Raw genomic sequence first — 15,094 nt, 5'->3', positions numbered from 1 at the left:
ACCATAACAATTTACGTACCACTTCACGTACAATTTATTCATTTTGTATGCTTATATTTATTCACTAATTTAAATACAGATGGCAGATGAAAATCCCCAGATTTTCACATTAGGCACAAACAGTACTGGATTTTCATGTTTTGCACCCATGGACCCTAGCAAAATTGCCGCCCCTAACCACACCAATCGCTCTCCAAAACCACACCAATCGTTCTCCTGGATCCACTTCTTAAAATATTACTTTTACGTTTGCTACTAAATTATAATTTAAACTAATTATTACTATTATTAGTTATTACTATTCTTATTTCTTATTACTCATTTTATGTAATATAATTTAATTCCTATATCTGGCCAGCAATTGGAGTAGATCCATTAAAACTTACCTGTCTTCTGCTTAATCTATGGTGTAAAAGACAGCAAAATATAAAACAATTTTAAATGATATAGAGTTATATTATTGTACCTAAATATTTACGAAATGACGTTTCTGGAAACTTTTGTGTATCAAAACTGGTTACGTCTTGTTTTGACATTGGCAAAACCATTAACCCTTATCGGATCTCATGGTAGGTCTACAATTTGTACCATACGGGTGTTTCATGGTACATTGCGTTATTTCTCTTCTATTTGAGCTTTTTCGTCCGGTTTTTTTTGTTTTCCAAGTCCAGAGGCCTTGTAGAAGACATTACGTATGGTTTCAGACCGTCCTGCGTCCAGACATAGGAGATGATGACGTCATAAGTCAAAAATTTATTTTCTCATTTTCTAAGCCTATGTTCAATATTTTTTGGTGGGCTTATTTTTCTACGTAAAAGATTGAAATTTTGCACAAACATTCAGTCCACCGAGTAGTATTTACCAGAGTTTTTGTTCCGATGTCAGTGCTAAAACAGGGGGGGGGGGAACCAGAGGGGCAAAGGGGTAAAAAAAAGGGATATTTTTACCCCAAAAATCCCGTTTTTCAGGATTTTCCCGCCTCACATACATGATGGGGACACGTGAGTCATACCGTCTGAAAGGCAGTTCCATTCTGAAGAGATCGACTGTCGAATTATTATTCTAGGGTAATTAGGGCCGTCTCAGTGAATTTTTATCCAAATATACTTCTCTATAGGGTAAAAGTGGGGCATGGTAGGGAATTTTTTTCTGGGGGGCCTATTTTTTCACGTAGAAGATTGAAATTTTGCACAAACATTCAGTCCACCGAGTAGTATTTACCAGAAGTTTTTTTTCGATTTCTGCGTAAAAACAGGGGGGTCCAGAGGGGCAAAAGTTGAAAAAAGGGAAATTTTCCCCCAAAATCATTTTTTTCAGGAATTTCCCGCCTTAGATACATGATGGAGACATGTGAATGGTACCGCCTGAAAAACAGTTCTATTCTGAAGAGAATGATTGGCGAATTATAGTCCTAGGGTAATTAGGGATGTCTCAGGAATTTTTTCCCCCTGAGATCATTGTGTTTTATGGTAATTTGGGGCATTGTGGGAATTTTTGGTACAAATTCTCTCGCCCTTACTATTCAAGATAGAAACTTGAAATTTGGCACACACATTCACTATACCAAGTACTATTTATCAGATTTTTTTAGATGGCTACGATCACACAGGGGGGTCCAGGGGGGCCAAAGTTCGAGAAAAAATTTTTCCCTCCGAAATTTTCACTTTGACATTTTTTCCCGCTTCTGGTATATGGTATGGGCATGCAAGTGATACCATTTGAAAGCCAGCTCTATTCTGAAGAGAACGAGGTATGGACCATGATTCTAGGATAAATAGTGACGATGCAGTAGCTGCTTGACTGAAAGTCTAAAAAATAGCCCAAAATGCCAGGATCCTAAAGCGGTTAAACGTCATCAAAATCAAGTTTTTACAGTCATTTTCGATGGCTAAAACAGCTAGATGAACCAGTCTCTTCTGAGAAAGAGTAGATCTTAAATAGCTTTTGATTCTTGACAGTGTGGAAAATGATCTTTCCACTTCACAGTTAGTTGCTGGTGTACATAAAAACACTTTAAGGCAAATACTTATTTTAGGATATAAATCCTGAAGATTTTTCGATATGAGAAATCGGTTAAGTTGCGATAGTGACATTTCTTCAACACTTCCCAACTTCTCTTGAGCTAAGAGTCCTTTTAAATGAAGGCACTCAACAACAAACGAAGATTTCTCGATGTCAGCTGCATACACCCTGGAAAAAAAAATCGCTGCTGTGGTGAATTCTTCGGCACGCAAGTTGCATAGATTTGTTAAGAAGGAAAAAATCTGCTGAGAAATTCGTTGTAGACCGCGATTCTTTGATTCAATTCGGAAAGAAGCTTATCAATGACCACAACAAAGGTTTCTTGAATACAATGATCTGGGTTTTCTATCTCCTTTTCCTCTTTTGATTCAGATGATTCTGATTCATCAAAGAATTTCTTTTTCTTAATTTTTTAGGACTGTTTTCTGACGACCCGCTCGGGAGAGTAATACTCCCGGAAGTATTTTTCCGCGCGCTACTCTAGACAGCTGTTTTACGCGCTATCCTAGCCAGTTGTTTTAAGTTGGTCACAAAATTTATATCATGAAGTACAAGGGGAACAAAACGACCCTATATCATGGAGTACAAGGGCATAAGTACTACAACTACTTATCTGCATAAAAATAAATAAATCACTTTTTTAAGTATTATTTTCATATTATTTTAATTTAATAAGTGTTATAAAAATGTAAGGAAAAACTTTCCTCGCGCCAAAAGAGGATTTTATTACTAGCATATAGCGCTAGCCCACTCGGCCACTGAGGCCGACAACAGTAAGTGTTTGTTGTCTGCTATTTGAATACAACGTGGCAAGAAGTGGATAACGCCAACCAATCAGAAATGTGTTTGTCGTTTCTACTTCCGGGAGCATTACTCTCCCGAGCTAGTCCTGTTTTCTGGGCATTCACCATCAGTTTCAAGAACAATCTGGACAATCGTTCAGTTCATCCCCAAATGTAATGAGAGATGTGTACAGACATAATATAACTGCAGTTACAGTCATATGGGATTGTATCTTTTCACTCACAGAATTAAATCTACTGAGGATGTCTCCTCATAAGGCTACCATAAACGAAATTTCAGAAGAAAGAAGTTTTCTTAAAAGCCCTTTAGCTTTGGTCTTTGTTAGTTCATTTTCATCTTGGCTGAGAATCAAACACGTGAGAACCTTTGCAATTGGCTCAAATTCTCTGTTGACGCTTTTGTATGCATCTTCCCCGGCAAACCAAAACCATCTTGTTATGCTCAGTGATTTGATAGAAATATTCTTATCGTCAGGCTTGAAAAATATTCCATTGATGGGTCGAGGAATAAGAAAAATGATAGAGTTCGTGTAACAAGTCAAAAAAACGATATGAAGATATAACAACATTCTGCCGCGCCAACGCCAATTTGTGGAAGTACGGGTGTCGAGCTGCCTGCTGCCACCCTTTTCAGCAGATTCATCGACAAGTGTTTAAACCGCCATAATAACCAATTGACTTATGCCAATATATCCTACGATTAATCTGCTACAATATTATCGTAGTCACGACTATTTTTTTTAAAAAGGCTTTCGCTTATTTTATTCAGTAAGGCAAGGCTTTCGCTTTGGTAAAATATGCATTTTCAATAATTTTATCGTTTTTAAAATATTTTTTAAATTGCCGCACCTCAAAATTTGCCGCCCTAGTCACGAGCCCATGCCTAAATCCGGCCCTGGACACAAATAATGTTATTTATTTGAGAACTATTCTTGATTGCTAATAAAACAGCACTTACAGACTGCAGAGCTTGAATGAGTAGACTATAGATGACATGATGTCTTTTTGCTAGTAGAACAGATGTATTTTGACGTGAGGGTAGAAGCTTCTCTAAGAGACTAAACTTTCTGACACAAGACATAAATATTTTGTAAATATAGAATAGTGTTTGAACTTACTCACTGACGAAAAGGAGGTATATATATGGTTTCTTGTTTTAAATCAAATATAAGTAGGTACAGTGTATTCAAACTGTCACGTAAATGTATTTAATCAAATAGTTCAGAAATCGCAATATTATGCATGTAGATTGGTTGTTCGATGTTCTTTTAACTTTAGAGATATCTACTGATATTTTGAATACCTGATTTGGCAACGCTGTTAGGAATCATTTAAAGCAGTGATCGTCAAACCGTCGATCGTGAGCTATTAGTAGCTCGCGGGAACATTTTCGGTAAATCGCGTCAACGCTCCTATTGGCAATAAACAATAGGCAATAATAATCAAGACAATAAACAAATGTAAGATTGTTTTCTTTTTTAAGTTGGTAGCTCACAGCAGGATTTTAAAACGGTATGGTAGCTCAAAGCTTCATAAGTTTGGCGACCATTGATTTAAAGCATGAAAAGTGAAGTTCGAGTGGATCAAGATGGCGGTAGGACAGATAAATACATGAACGTTACACATTCACATTCACTTTTTTTTAAAAAAAATTAAAAAAGTTTACTTTTAGACATTTTACTAGTTTGATAAAATCTTTAAGTTATTTAGAACAATTAAATACATACATATATAATATCGATATATGACGCCACTATCCTTCGTTCTTTCTTACAATTTTTAGTGTTAACAATTTTACTTACTGTCTGGTCATTTTAGTTACAGGTTATAGGCCTACTGTAACTTTTCATGCAATTTCAGTACTAATGTTGTTTGTACACTGCCAAAGAAAGCTTGAACAAGACCATTCAATACCTCAAATTTACACGTTCAAAGGAATATTTTTCAAGATACTTGAACAAGAGTCTCGAATGAACTTGAAACATCTTTAACACGATCATAGATGTATTGAATCATGTTTTGTATACTGTACTTGTTGATAGGTGGCAGTCCAAAACAAGTTATCGAAACTATGAAAACAAATGAAACGGAAACTGTGTACTGATTTACTTCAGAACTACGCATGAATAACTATAATATTAGCAAATCTTTCCGAACTTTCTACAAGCATTTGGAATTTAATAGATTACCGGTATATTAAACCATTTAGAAAACAGGTCAATTGATTTTGTAGCAACCCCCTTCGAATTTTCACGAAGTATTTTCCTCCTTTTACATTAAATGCGGGTTAGGTTAGCTCACGTTAAAAGAGTAAAGTGCTATCTAAGTATAAAATCATTCCCTGTACTAAGCTTTTTTTTTTAAAAAAAAAAATCTGATTCTTCACATGGTGTGAAAAAAAATAGAGAACTGTTTCCCAAAGTTGTGTGTATCACAAGGCAATGACTGTCTTTTTTATGTTATTTATGCTATTGCATCGAAGATAGTTTGAAGAAAAGGCTGAAAACACATGAAATCAAACGAAGCAATGATAACACTTTTTTTCAGCTACTGGACTTACTGCCCATACTTCCATCAGACTTTCTTCACAAACCTATCCTATATTTGCTACTAATTAAGAATAGCCGTTCAAACAAATAGTAATTTTACTGTTAAAATGTGTGAGTGCGTATGAAAGGGGACTGTCTGAAATTATTAATTTCCACTGTCGGAACATGCTTGTATAACGTGGGAAATCAGTATTTTATGTTTAGAATGTTACCAGTATCAAATCATTGCAAACGCTATAGTTGAGTTCAAATGAGTGAATAAGATGTCAAGGGTTTGTTGCACTGTTCTAATTTATTATTTATTATTCTTATGTTTCTTGCTCTATAACCTCCGTGGATGACACGCCTGCTCCCTACAGACGTACTTTCGCACAGGCCTGCTTCTATGTTCCTGCCCTGACACTGTTAAATAGCATTCTCGATTTTTTTTATTTTTTTTTGCACTTTCTTATATGTGACATATGTCAGGATGCGCATTTTTACCTTACAGGAAAGTTCTCGTAAAATTAATTTGCATACATGAAAGCAACCTCTACCTGTACGTGTGGATTTCGTGATAAAATAATTACATTACAATAAGATAATATGTAATCATTTCCAGGATACTTCAGTTTGCGAGCATATTATCAATCTGTACGCAATTATTTGATATTATCCCAAATTAATAACAGTACAAAACGTCTTATTAAATCAAGAAAAGTCAGTTATATATTTTTTATTTGATGGACTCTTTTTTCTTAATCTACACCCGATATTCTTGTATATTAAATTCTCAAATGATTGATTGGATTGATTTTTGAGTTTTACGTTCCGTTCAGCAGCGAGGCTATATAAGACGTGGACGTACTGATTAACGTGGAATCCGAACTACATGAGCTCCCGCCGGGAATCGAACCCGGGTCAAATTCTCAAATGAATACTTATCTCATTGCCTCAAAATTTATCAATAGTTATGGGCATGCAAGTATTGTAACTAAATAAATCGTGTATATTATCAACAAAAAATACTAACAATATATTCCAGAATATGTTAGCTTTTGTTTAATATTAATGCACACTTGGAAACTCAGGTAATTATGGAAGAGTAATGAAAATATATTTATTCAACACCTGCCTCTGTCTCACTACGCTATCATACTTGTTTTGTATTTTTCTGCATTCAACTCGAGCGCTGATTGGCTATTGAATGCTCTTGAATTGGATTGTTTAGAACAGGACCGAAACGAAATTTCTTGAATGAAACTATTGAATTCAAGACAAAAATTACTTCAGTGCTGACTTCTTTTCCATCAAATAGTCTTGAATGGTTTTGAACAAGAGTCTTGTTCAAGCTTTCTTGGATCGTCTACAAGCAGTATAACAATATCTTCCGGCGCAAATATTAGCTTCTGTTTATTATTATAATGCACACTTGGAAGATCGGATAATTACGGGAAAGAGTAATGAAAAGATATTTATTCAACAACTTCCGCTCTGTCTAACGACGCCATCATACTTCTTTTGTATTTTCCTGCATTCAACCCGAGCGCTGATTAGCTATTGAATGCTCTTGAATTGGATTGTTTAGAAGAGGACCGAAACGAAATTTCTTGAACGAAACTATTGAATTCAAGACAAAAATGACGTCAGTGCTGACATCTTTTTCATCAAATAGTCTTGAATGGTCTTGAACAAGAGTCTTGTTCAAGCTTTCTTGGATCGTCTACAAGCAGTATAAAACAATTTTAGTGATAAAAGTCGACATGGTTTTATAGCTGCGACTATAATGATAAACATCCGAAAGGTTAAAATACAATAGAAAATGAAACTTCCGGTGAATATAAGTCTATATGATTCATTGGGTTTGAAAGGGTTGTATAAAAATGTATAATACATACAATAAAAATGATACATGGAAATATAGAAACGGTTCAAGTTTCATATATACTGTACACAAATGTTCTATGTGGCTTCCTTCGTTACACAAGTCACATTTATGCGGTAGTCTAGTTTGACCTAAGTGACAAACAGTGTGTGCGTGGGTTTCCTCGGGGTTCTTTCGTTTGCTTCCACTCTTCATTCCACCATTTCATTCATTTCTCATCGCCGTTTCCTTTAGCCTAGCCGGCATAACCGTGGGGCATAAAACTCAAAATTTTCATTTTTTTTTTAAAGTTGCATCTACACGATCTCTACCATATCCCTTCTAATGGTCGTAAATGTAGCTATAATGCGATCTTGAAGTTCACTCAAAGTTGTTGGTAGTGGCTGTCTTTGGACATGTTCCCAAAGAGGAGGAAAATCACGAACTGTCAGATTGGGACTGTAGGAGTCCATGAGGAATACGCTAAGTCATGTTCAATACATTTCCCTCCAACAGCGTGGAATTTCTTCATTCAGGTATAAATATACCACATTGACTTGACACCTAGTCTTCCGTTTCACGCGCTGCTATCGGCTGAAGGAATTCCATTCTCTTTCGCTAAGGCTCTCTCGCTTAGCAGCTGCTGAACCCTTATTGGCTCAGTGCGTGGGTGTGTCGGGGTGTGAGCTTTAGTTCGCATTTTTGCCACGGCTCAAGACATTTTGGCAGCACAATATCACATAGATGTGTAACGAAAGGAGTCCGCATCGAATGGACAATTTCTGTATATTTTCATATATCATTAGCTAATGTATGTGTTATACATTTTTAATAGAGCTTTTTCAAATCCGATGAGTATGTATATGCTCCACGATATAACAGTACAAAATGTCTTAGGGAATCATTTGAAGCAGAAAAAGTAAAACATTTGTTTGTTTACAATTTGATAACTGAACGACCTATTATAAACTTGTACGGAAATAAATTATTTCTACTGTAGTTAAGCAATAACTCTTTATATGTTATTATTGCTCTATCAAATGCGAGGCTTAAAGCGTAATTTTTTACGTTGAATTTTTTAAAGGGACATGTTGATGTAGATAATACGCATACGCAAATTTTCGGATCGTGTTATGCAGTTCGAATTTGGAATTACAATTGGCAATCTCATTCGGTTTCACTGGAGGCACTGCTTCGAAAATTCGAATACGGATTAGCATATTTACATATCTCGGCTAAACACAGTTTCTACTCGGCACGTATCGGTCTCATTTGATACGACTAAATTAGAGTTGGTAATTTCGCACTGACAAAAGCGTGCTCACTCGGGTCAACTGGGCTGAGGTCTCAGTCTAAAAGTGGGTTGTACTCGCTCATGATTGTTCCCATTAACCATATTGCGGCTAGAACTCAGCCTCTAGTTTTCTATAAATTTGTAGGACTCGCATTTAAATATTGAGGTCGAGGCCGAAGGTCTTATGCAGAGTCGTTTTGACATATGATTAGCGGCATACTAAAGGCCTGACTACTGTAGAAAACATATGTTAGCCAAACTCTTTAGTATGGCACTAATCACGCGTCAGAACGACTGCATAAGACACCGAGAATCCAGCTCTCAAGTTTACATCCCAAATCTTTTTTTCTGCTCGCCTCCCTTATTCTTTCGTACAGTTGAATTAATCACACTCGAAGCATTTAGGGGAGAAGATGAAGTCAAAATGTGAGGAGTTGCTTTGAGACACTAGTTGCTATTACAAAGGGAGTACTTCACACAAAACTGACGTAATCGCAATTTAATGTATTTTAGTTCTGGGAGAGAGGAACTTTTCTCCAGAAGAATGTCTAAAAGAGATACTGACCCGAGGCTCCATTCCGTATCAGTTTGCTTTCTGCAATTCAAGATGCGTTTTAGTTTGCGACAGTAGCATAGGCAATCTGCACTGTATATTTTTGCAAGTCAGGATGCGTAACACTCCACAATTATGGCGAAGAATGACGGAATTAGGCCCCGGAAGCGGGTGTAAATTAAGTAGAAGCCATAATATGATAAGTACCCACTTTGATATTTATTGACTTTTGCTAATTACAAACAGGAATGAAAACACATTGTATCATCGAATGAAAGCATATTGTGCAGATAAAGAATATGAGGTCACTATTCTATGATTATAAATATATTTTTAAAGTCTCCTAATGCCTCCACATTCTGTTCTATCGGTTTATTTAAAATTTTAGCATCCTCCAAAGTCCTGGATAACAATAGAGATAACGCATAAAGATAATGCCAATACCTATATCGTCTTATACATAATTACTTTCATTTTATTGCTGATTTCCCATTTATACTAGGCATGCCGTCATTCAAGGGTTTATTTATGATCTACCGGGAAGATTGGTGTTCTGAGAGATGAGTAGCGAGCAAAGCAAGGTGAGTAGAATGGATTGTTAGGGCGTCGTATTAGTTTGAATGGCCTATAATGGTCTATATGACTTTAAAATTAGGTACATAAGGAAATGAGTAGCGAAAAGGTGGTCGAGCGGCAGAGAAAAGTAGGGAGAAAAGTAGACATAATTTATAATCAATGTTGTTTAAAAATATTTTGGGTAGTGTATATAATGTATTAGAGCTTATACTGTGTGTACTTGCTTGAAGTGCGTTTCCACTCAGTTAATTGTGGTCGATTCAATTGAACCAATATTTCTTTTGGCTCAGTGGATTGTGTGAACACAGTTTCGACTGAACCACGTGCATATCAAACACGAGAAATTGATTTCCAACGGTATTGAAAGCAGGAGCGTCATTTCAGATTTTGCAGGGAGGGGGCAAAACCCCTCGATATAAGTAAAATTTTGCGTTTTTCCTCATTTACTACTACTCTATTGATAAAATGTATATAAATCTCAAACTCAGGGGGGCAAATGCCTCTCCCTGTCCCCTAAATGACGCCCCTGATTGAAAGTGATTTTATTTTTTGGGGTTGATTCAATATCTCAGTCGATTAGATCGCCTAATGAAATAACTTATCACCGGAAAAGTTGAATGGGAGACAGGAAGATAGAGTGCGAGTTCCGATATATATTAGAACAATATATAGCATAGTATATGTTGCAATCAAGGATCTTATAAATAGTATAAATAATATTTCATAAGATCCTTGGTTGCAATGAATCTCGTTTTCGACATTTTTGAAATTAAAGTGTGTACTTTTAGTGTATGGACATTTTACCCTTAAAGTTACCAAATATTTCCCTCCATATTATTTAGCTGCACAATGGATATTTAGAAACAACCTGCATATTCTTATAGCGCTTTGTATGCCAAATTGTTTTAATAAAACTGCAAGCGATTTATCTGAAAACACAAACTTTAAAAAAATCTCAAGTAAAATATTACGGTATTTTATTTGATTGCAAATATTTTCTTTAATGTATTAGATAATAATTGACTCACTACCTGCCACTATTGATTCAGATATATTGGGCTGGTAACATTGAAAATCGAAATCCTTAATTTCAAATATTTCGTTAATTTCAGGGCAGAATCCAAAAACTAAACATTGAAGAGGATTATAATGGATAATCGTTATACACAATTTCAGAACATCTCGTGTCCCAGTAATTTTTCAAGTAAGAATCAGTTCACAATATATAAATACTATATGTGAATTTCCAAAATGTAGAAACTATGGACGAAATTAAAAGCTGAGTTTCCCATTTGCAAGTTCCAACACCTTCCTTTATATTACTTCCTGTGATAATAAAATTTAATTGATCTTTACGTACTAATTATTTTAAAATAGTATGTTTAATTAGAATGTTAAAATTTGTTACAGAATATTATCTGGTTTACGGTATCTGAATTGATGGTTTTGTAGATGCAAGTCAGTATAATTATGTTAATATTCATAGTAGTACTAAAATAAGATTTAATTATTTTCAATGTGAATTTTTGTGCACTTTCCGGAGATGTGCAAAAGTACATGCTGTATGCCAAATTTTGATATTTTCTTTAGTACTATTCTATTTTAGATATCCGTAGATTGTATAAAATTTACAGAAAAAATATTGAATGTTATTTCAAAAGAAGAATATATAAGTAATCAAAATATGGAAATCTTACTTCTTATATCTCTAATAATGGTGAAAAACAATCGAAACTGTATACTTTTAAGTGCCTAATAGTTCATAAGAAGTCATGATAAACTGAATTCCTATGTCATTGCGGTTGTTAAGTCATAATCCATAACAATAAAGCTATCCGATTCCGAAAGGATCTGATGACATGTAAAACTGTTTCCATTATCATGGATTACGCGCGTACGTACCGTCGTTAACACGCCTTTTCCCTACTAACTCACCCGGCGCTATTGCGCGGGCTAACCAACTTAGCCGTGCCCTTACGCGGGTTTGATACAAGTTGTGTTATTTAGTGAACACCTAGAACAGATTGGTTCTCGTTTTTTGCATTGTCTTTTTTACGGCATACATTTCTGCACGGTACTTGTCATATAACGATTGAAATATCTTAAAGTGAATCTGCTCCCATAATCTAATCCAACTTTCCCCATTATAAGCAATTTATAAGGCACTAATAGTCCACTTCGCGAAGAAAGAAGTCCATAATTCATTAATACAAGTATGGACACCTTTCTTTTATAGAGAAAGCATTTTTTTTTTAATAATTTGACGAAACCATAGTCTAATTGCTCCCTTCCTTCCAACCAAGATTTTGAAAATGGGGAAGTAGTTGAGTGAAATCTTGGGGGAGGTGTATCTACGGTTATAACCGTAGCTAAGTGGGAGGCACAAATATTATTTAGTTTAATGTCTCACGAGTATTCACTGAAGCTAAGGGAGGTGGTGATTACGATAATGAAACGAAATGGTGGAATGAAGAAAATGGAAGGAAATGGGAGAACTCCGAGAAAATCCACGCACACGATGTTTGTCCGTAACAAAGGCGTTTGGTGACAGTTGGAAGCGAACCAGGTACCATACTTATGCTGCTCTCGGGATGAAACTAGAAATAAGTTTTCTTGACTCGTGTTGTACATTTCGTAGATGCCTCGTCTCTTCTGAATTCTCGAAAAATTCCTTCTCGTCCCATCTCGAATCTCAAAAAAGTCTTTCCAATCTCGTCTTGTTTTGCAAATGTATGTGCAAAATTTATTTCCTTATTCCTTTCTCGATTTCATCTAGAAGTTATCAGAATCTTCCGCGTCACAAAAGACCTACGAAGTGTGTTGTATAACAACCTTTAGAAACTATATTTCTTATTGAAGTGTATCATGTAATAACTTGCATACCTTTAATTTCTCTTTATTGTGTTCGTGGAATCATTTTATCAATTCACAGGTTTTATACTATGAATTATGTAACACAAAAACAACGTTTGAGATCTAAGACTTGGGTGAATTAATGCTGTCCACGAGAATCATGAAATGTTCCGTCTCGTAAGTGAGACGAGAATTGTCATGTTTCTAGTCTCGTCTCGAATAAAACAATATGTTTGTCGTCTCGTTTTCTAGTCAAGAAGAGGGGCACGGTGGCTCAGTGATAGAGCGTTCACTTCTGGTGCTTGGGGGTTCCTGGTTCGAGCTCAGATTGTGGCAAGAAGTGGACAAACACCGTGTTCATGGGTTTCTCGGGGTTCTTCCGTTTCCTATCACTTTATTTATTCCACCATTACATTCATTTCTCATCATCATCGTCTCTTTTAGCCTAGCCGGCATAATCGTGGGAGGTAAAACTGAAAGATATTTCATTTCGAGACAAGGTGAGAAACTTCTTGTCTCGTGGGAAACATTAGACCCATGCATCGTAGGCGAATGCTGTACCATAGGCCCATTTATTATTATTACATGTATTTCGATTTCTTTAACCATTTTGAAAACAAGTGAAAACAAGTGTATTCAGATAAATTTAATTCTCAGATTAATTCTGTTAATTCCGAGGATAAAATGGGGAGAAAGTGGCTACACACTACACTCTAATTTATCTCACGATTCTCAGTTACATTAAAGGTACTTTCCTGATATCTGAACCATTTATTGTTAGACCTACTCAATATGGACAATATTATGACATTTTGAACATTACAAGTGTAAATAAGTTTTAAAATTCTTGCTACTGATTGGTAGGTTTAAAACAGGGATGCAAATAACCACACGCCCACTCGCTCGGGGAAAGTGGTTCATCGGTACGGGCGAGTTTTTAATATCACTATTATTTATTTCAAACTGTAAAGACTGGGATATGGGCTAGTAGCTTTTTTCCTGGGCTTGTAAAATTTTGTTGCTTATTTGCATCCCTGGTTTAAAACATGTTACAGGAATTAAAGTCTGTTTTAGGATAGGCCTAGTTACCCCGATTATGCACCGATTCTACGGGAACCATGAAGTTGGAATGACGACAATGGTAAAACTTCGAGAAAACCCCTCGCACACAGTGTTTGTCCACCAGAAGGATCACTTGGTAGGAGCTGGAATCGAAGTAAGGATCCCATGCGCCAGAGGACAGCACACTCTACCACTGAGCCACCATGATCCATTTTAAATGATGATAATCCATGTATGAATAGTATTTTGAGAAGCCATTAATTGGTTAGTCGGTTGGGAATAATTGTTTGTGTTCCTTCTTAAGAAAATTCTGGAAGTTTTCTCGCAGTGTGCAAATATCCCATTCGAAAACCAGACCACACCCTAGTTTCAAAGCAAGTATGAGATGTTGAGTAATAGAAAAAAAAACAAACAAACAAAAAAAAAAAAAAAGAGTTAAATGTTTAAAACACTGGAAAAGAACGACGTAATGTCTTTTATTTGTATGTGTGATGTAAAAGTAATTGAAGTGTTGAGATTTGAAACTGCCAAATACAAAATTCTCATTAACAGATTAGAGATTCTCTTTTATTTTTTTAAAATAAATCTATTCATTAAGCAGTATCTATTGATATAATAAAGTTCTACAAATTAGATTCAATTTTATTGAAACTCTAGTTTGAAATATTGATGATTCTACAGCAAGGACTAATGCCAGAGCCAGTTTCTCATTTGCTGAAGAATTAAGTTTTTGTAAATGTCCATGTTTCAGTATGAACCCTTCAGTTACTTTCTTGAATTAAAGTTTATCATTATCGCCACTTTAAAATGCAGGAAAGTGATTTACGCCAGTTATGGTTTTCAGCCATTAATATCAGACGGTTCCTTCTGTTTAAAGTGAGATCCGTACTTGGATTTGTGTTCCAGTTCAGATTAGTACCTCGATCGAATGCAAATGGAATCCTCGAGCACGCGCATTAGCTATTTGATAATAAAGGAACACTAACGTCTGCATTATCAGCATTTTGTACCTAATTAACAAACAACATAAATTTTACAAAACCATTCTTACAAAGTAACACAAAAGAAGAAACTAGAAAAGCAAGTTAAGAACATTTAATAATTTTACACTACTACGGCAGGGAAACGGGAAAGAGAAGTTCGTTTTCTCTTAGGAGATTGAGTTACTTCTGGTGGCTAATATGATGGTAGAAATATGCATCGAAGTATCAAAAGAAAAAAAAAAAAAAAACTTTATTTAGTATATTGAAAAGACGAACTTAACTTTTGAAAGGGAGGAAGATTCAGTTTTTATTGGTTGTTTATGCTTATATCAGGTTGGTTGATACCCATGAAATTACCACCTCAGGTGCGTCATTTCCCAAAACGAATGAAGAAAGAAATAAGGAAAGAAAACTACAATATCTGATTAATTAAAATAGTCGCCGTCCTTCGTTACGCTTTTGCGTTATCAGCCAGCCAATGATTGGATTTTTGAAAGTCCTCAACCGCATGTTGCACAGTTCTAACATCAGAGGTCTTCACCCCTTAAAACAATCG

At 35.6% G+C, this 15,094-nt stretch overlaps 1 protein-coding gene across 1 annotated transcript in view; it reads left to right on the top strand.

Annotated features, from left to right (window-relative positions):
- The first annotated feature begins 10,707 nt into the window (after positions 1-10,707).
- LOC145694641 (uncharacterized) overlaps positions 10,708-15,094 on the top strand; it is a 49,115-nt gene continuing 44,728 nt past the window's right edge. Inside the window, exon 1 of the mRNA XM_081771055.1 lies at positions 10,708-10,844. Coding sequence (XP_081627181.1) covers positions 10,790-10,844 — 55 coding nt within the window. The 5' untranslated portion in view covers positions 10,708-10,789. The remainder of the gene's footprint in view (positions 10,845-15,094) is intronic.

This window comes from Thermobia domestica, chromosome 9 (genome assembly GCF_964235325.1).
Source record: "Thermobia domestica chromosome 9, izTheDome1.hap1.1, whole genome shotgun sequence".
Lineage (NCBI taxonomy): Eukaryota > Metazoa > Arthropoda > Insecta > Zygentoma > Lepismatidae > Thermobia > Thermobia domestica.
The sequence above is the reverse complement of the archived record's forward strand: the minus strand, read 5'-3'. Positions and strand labels throughout refer to the sequence as shown.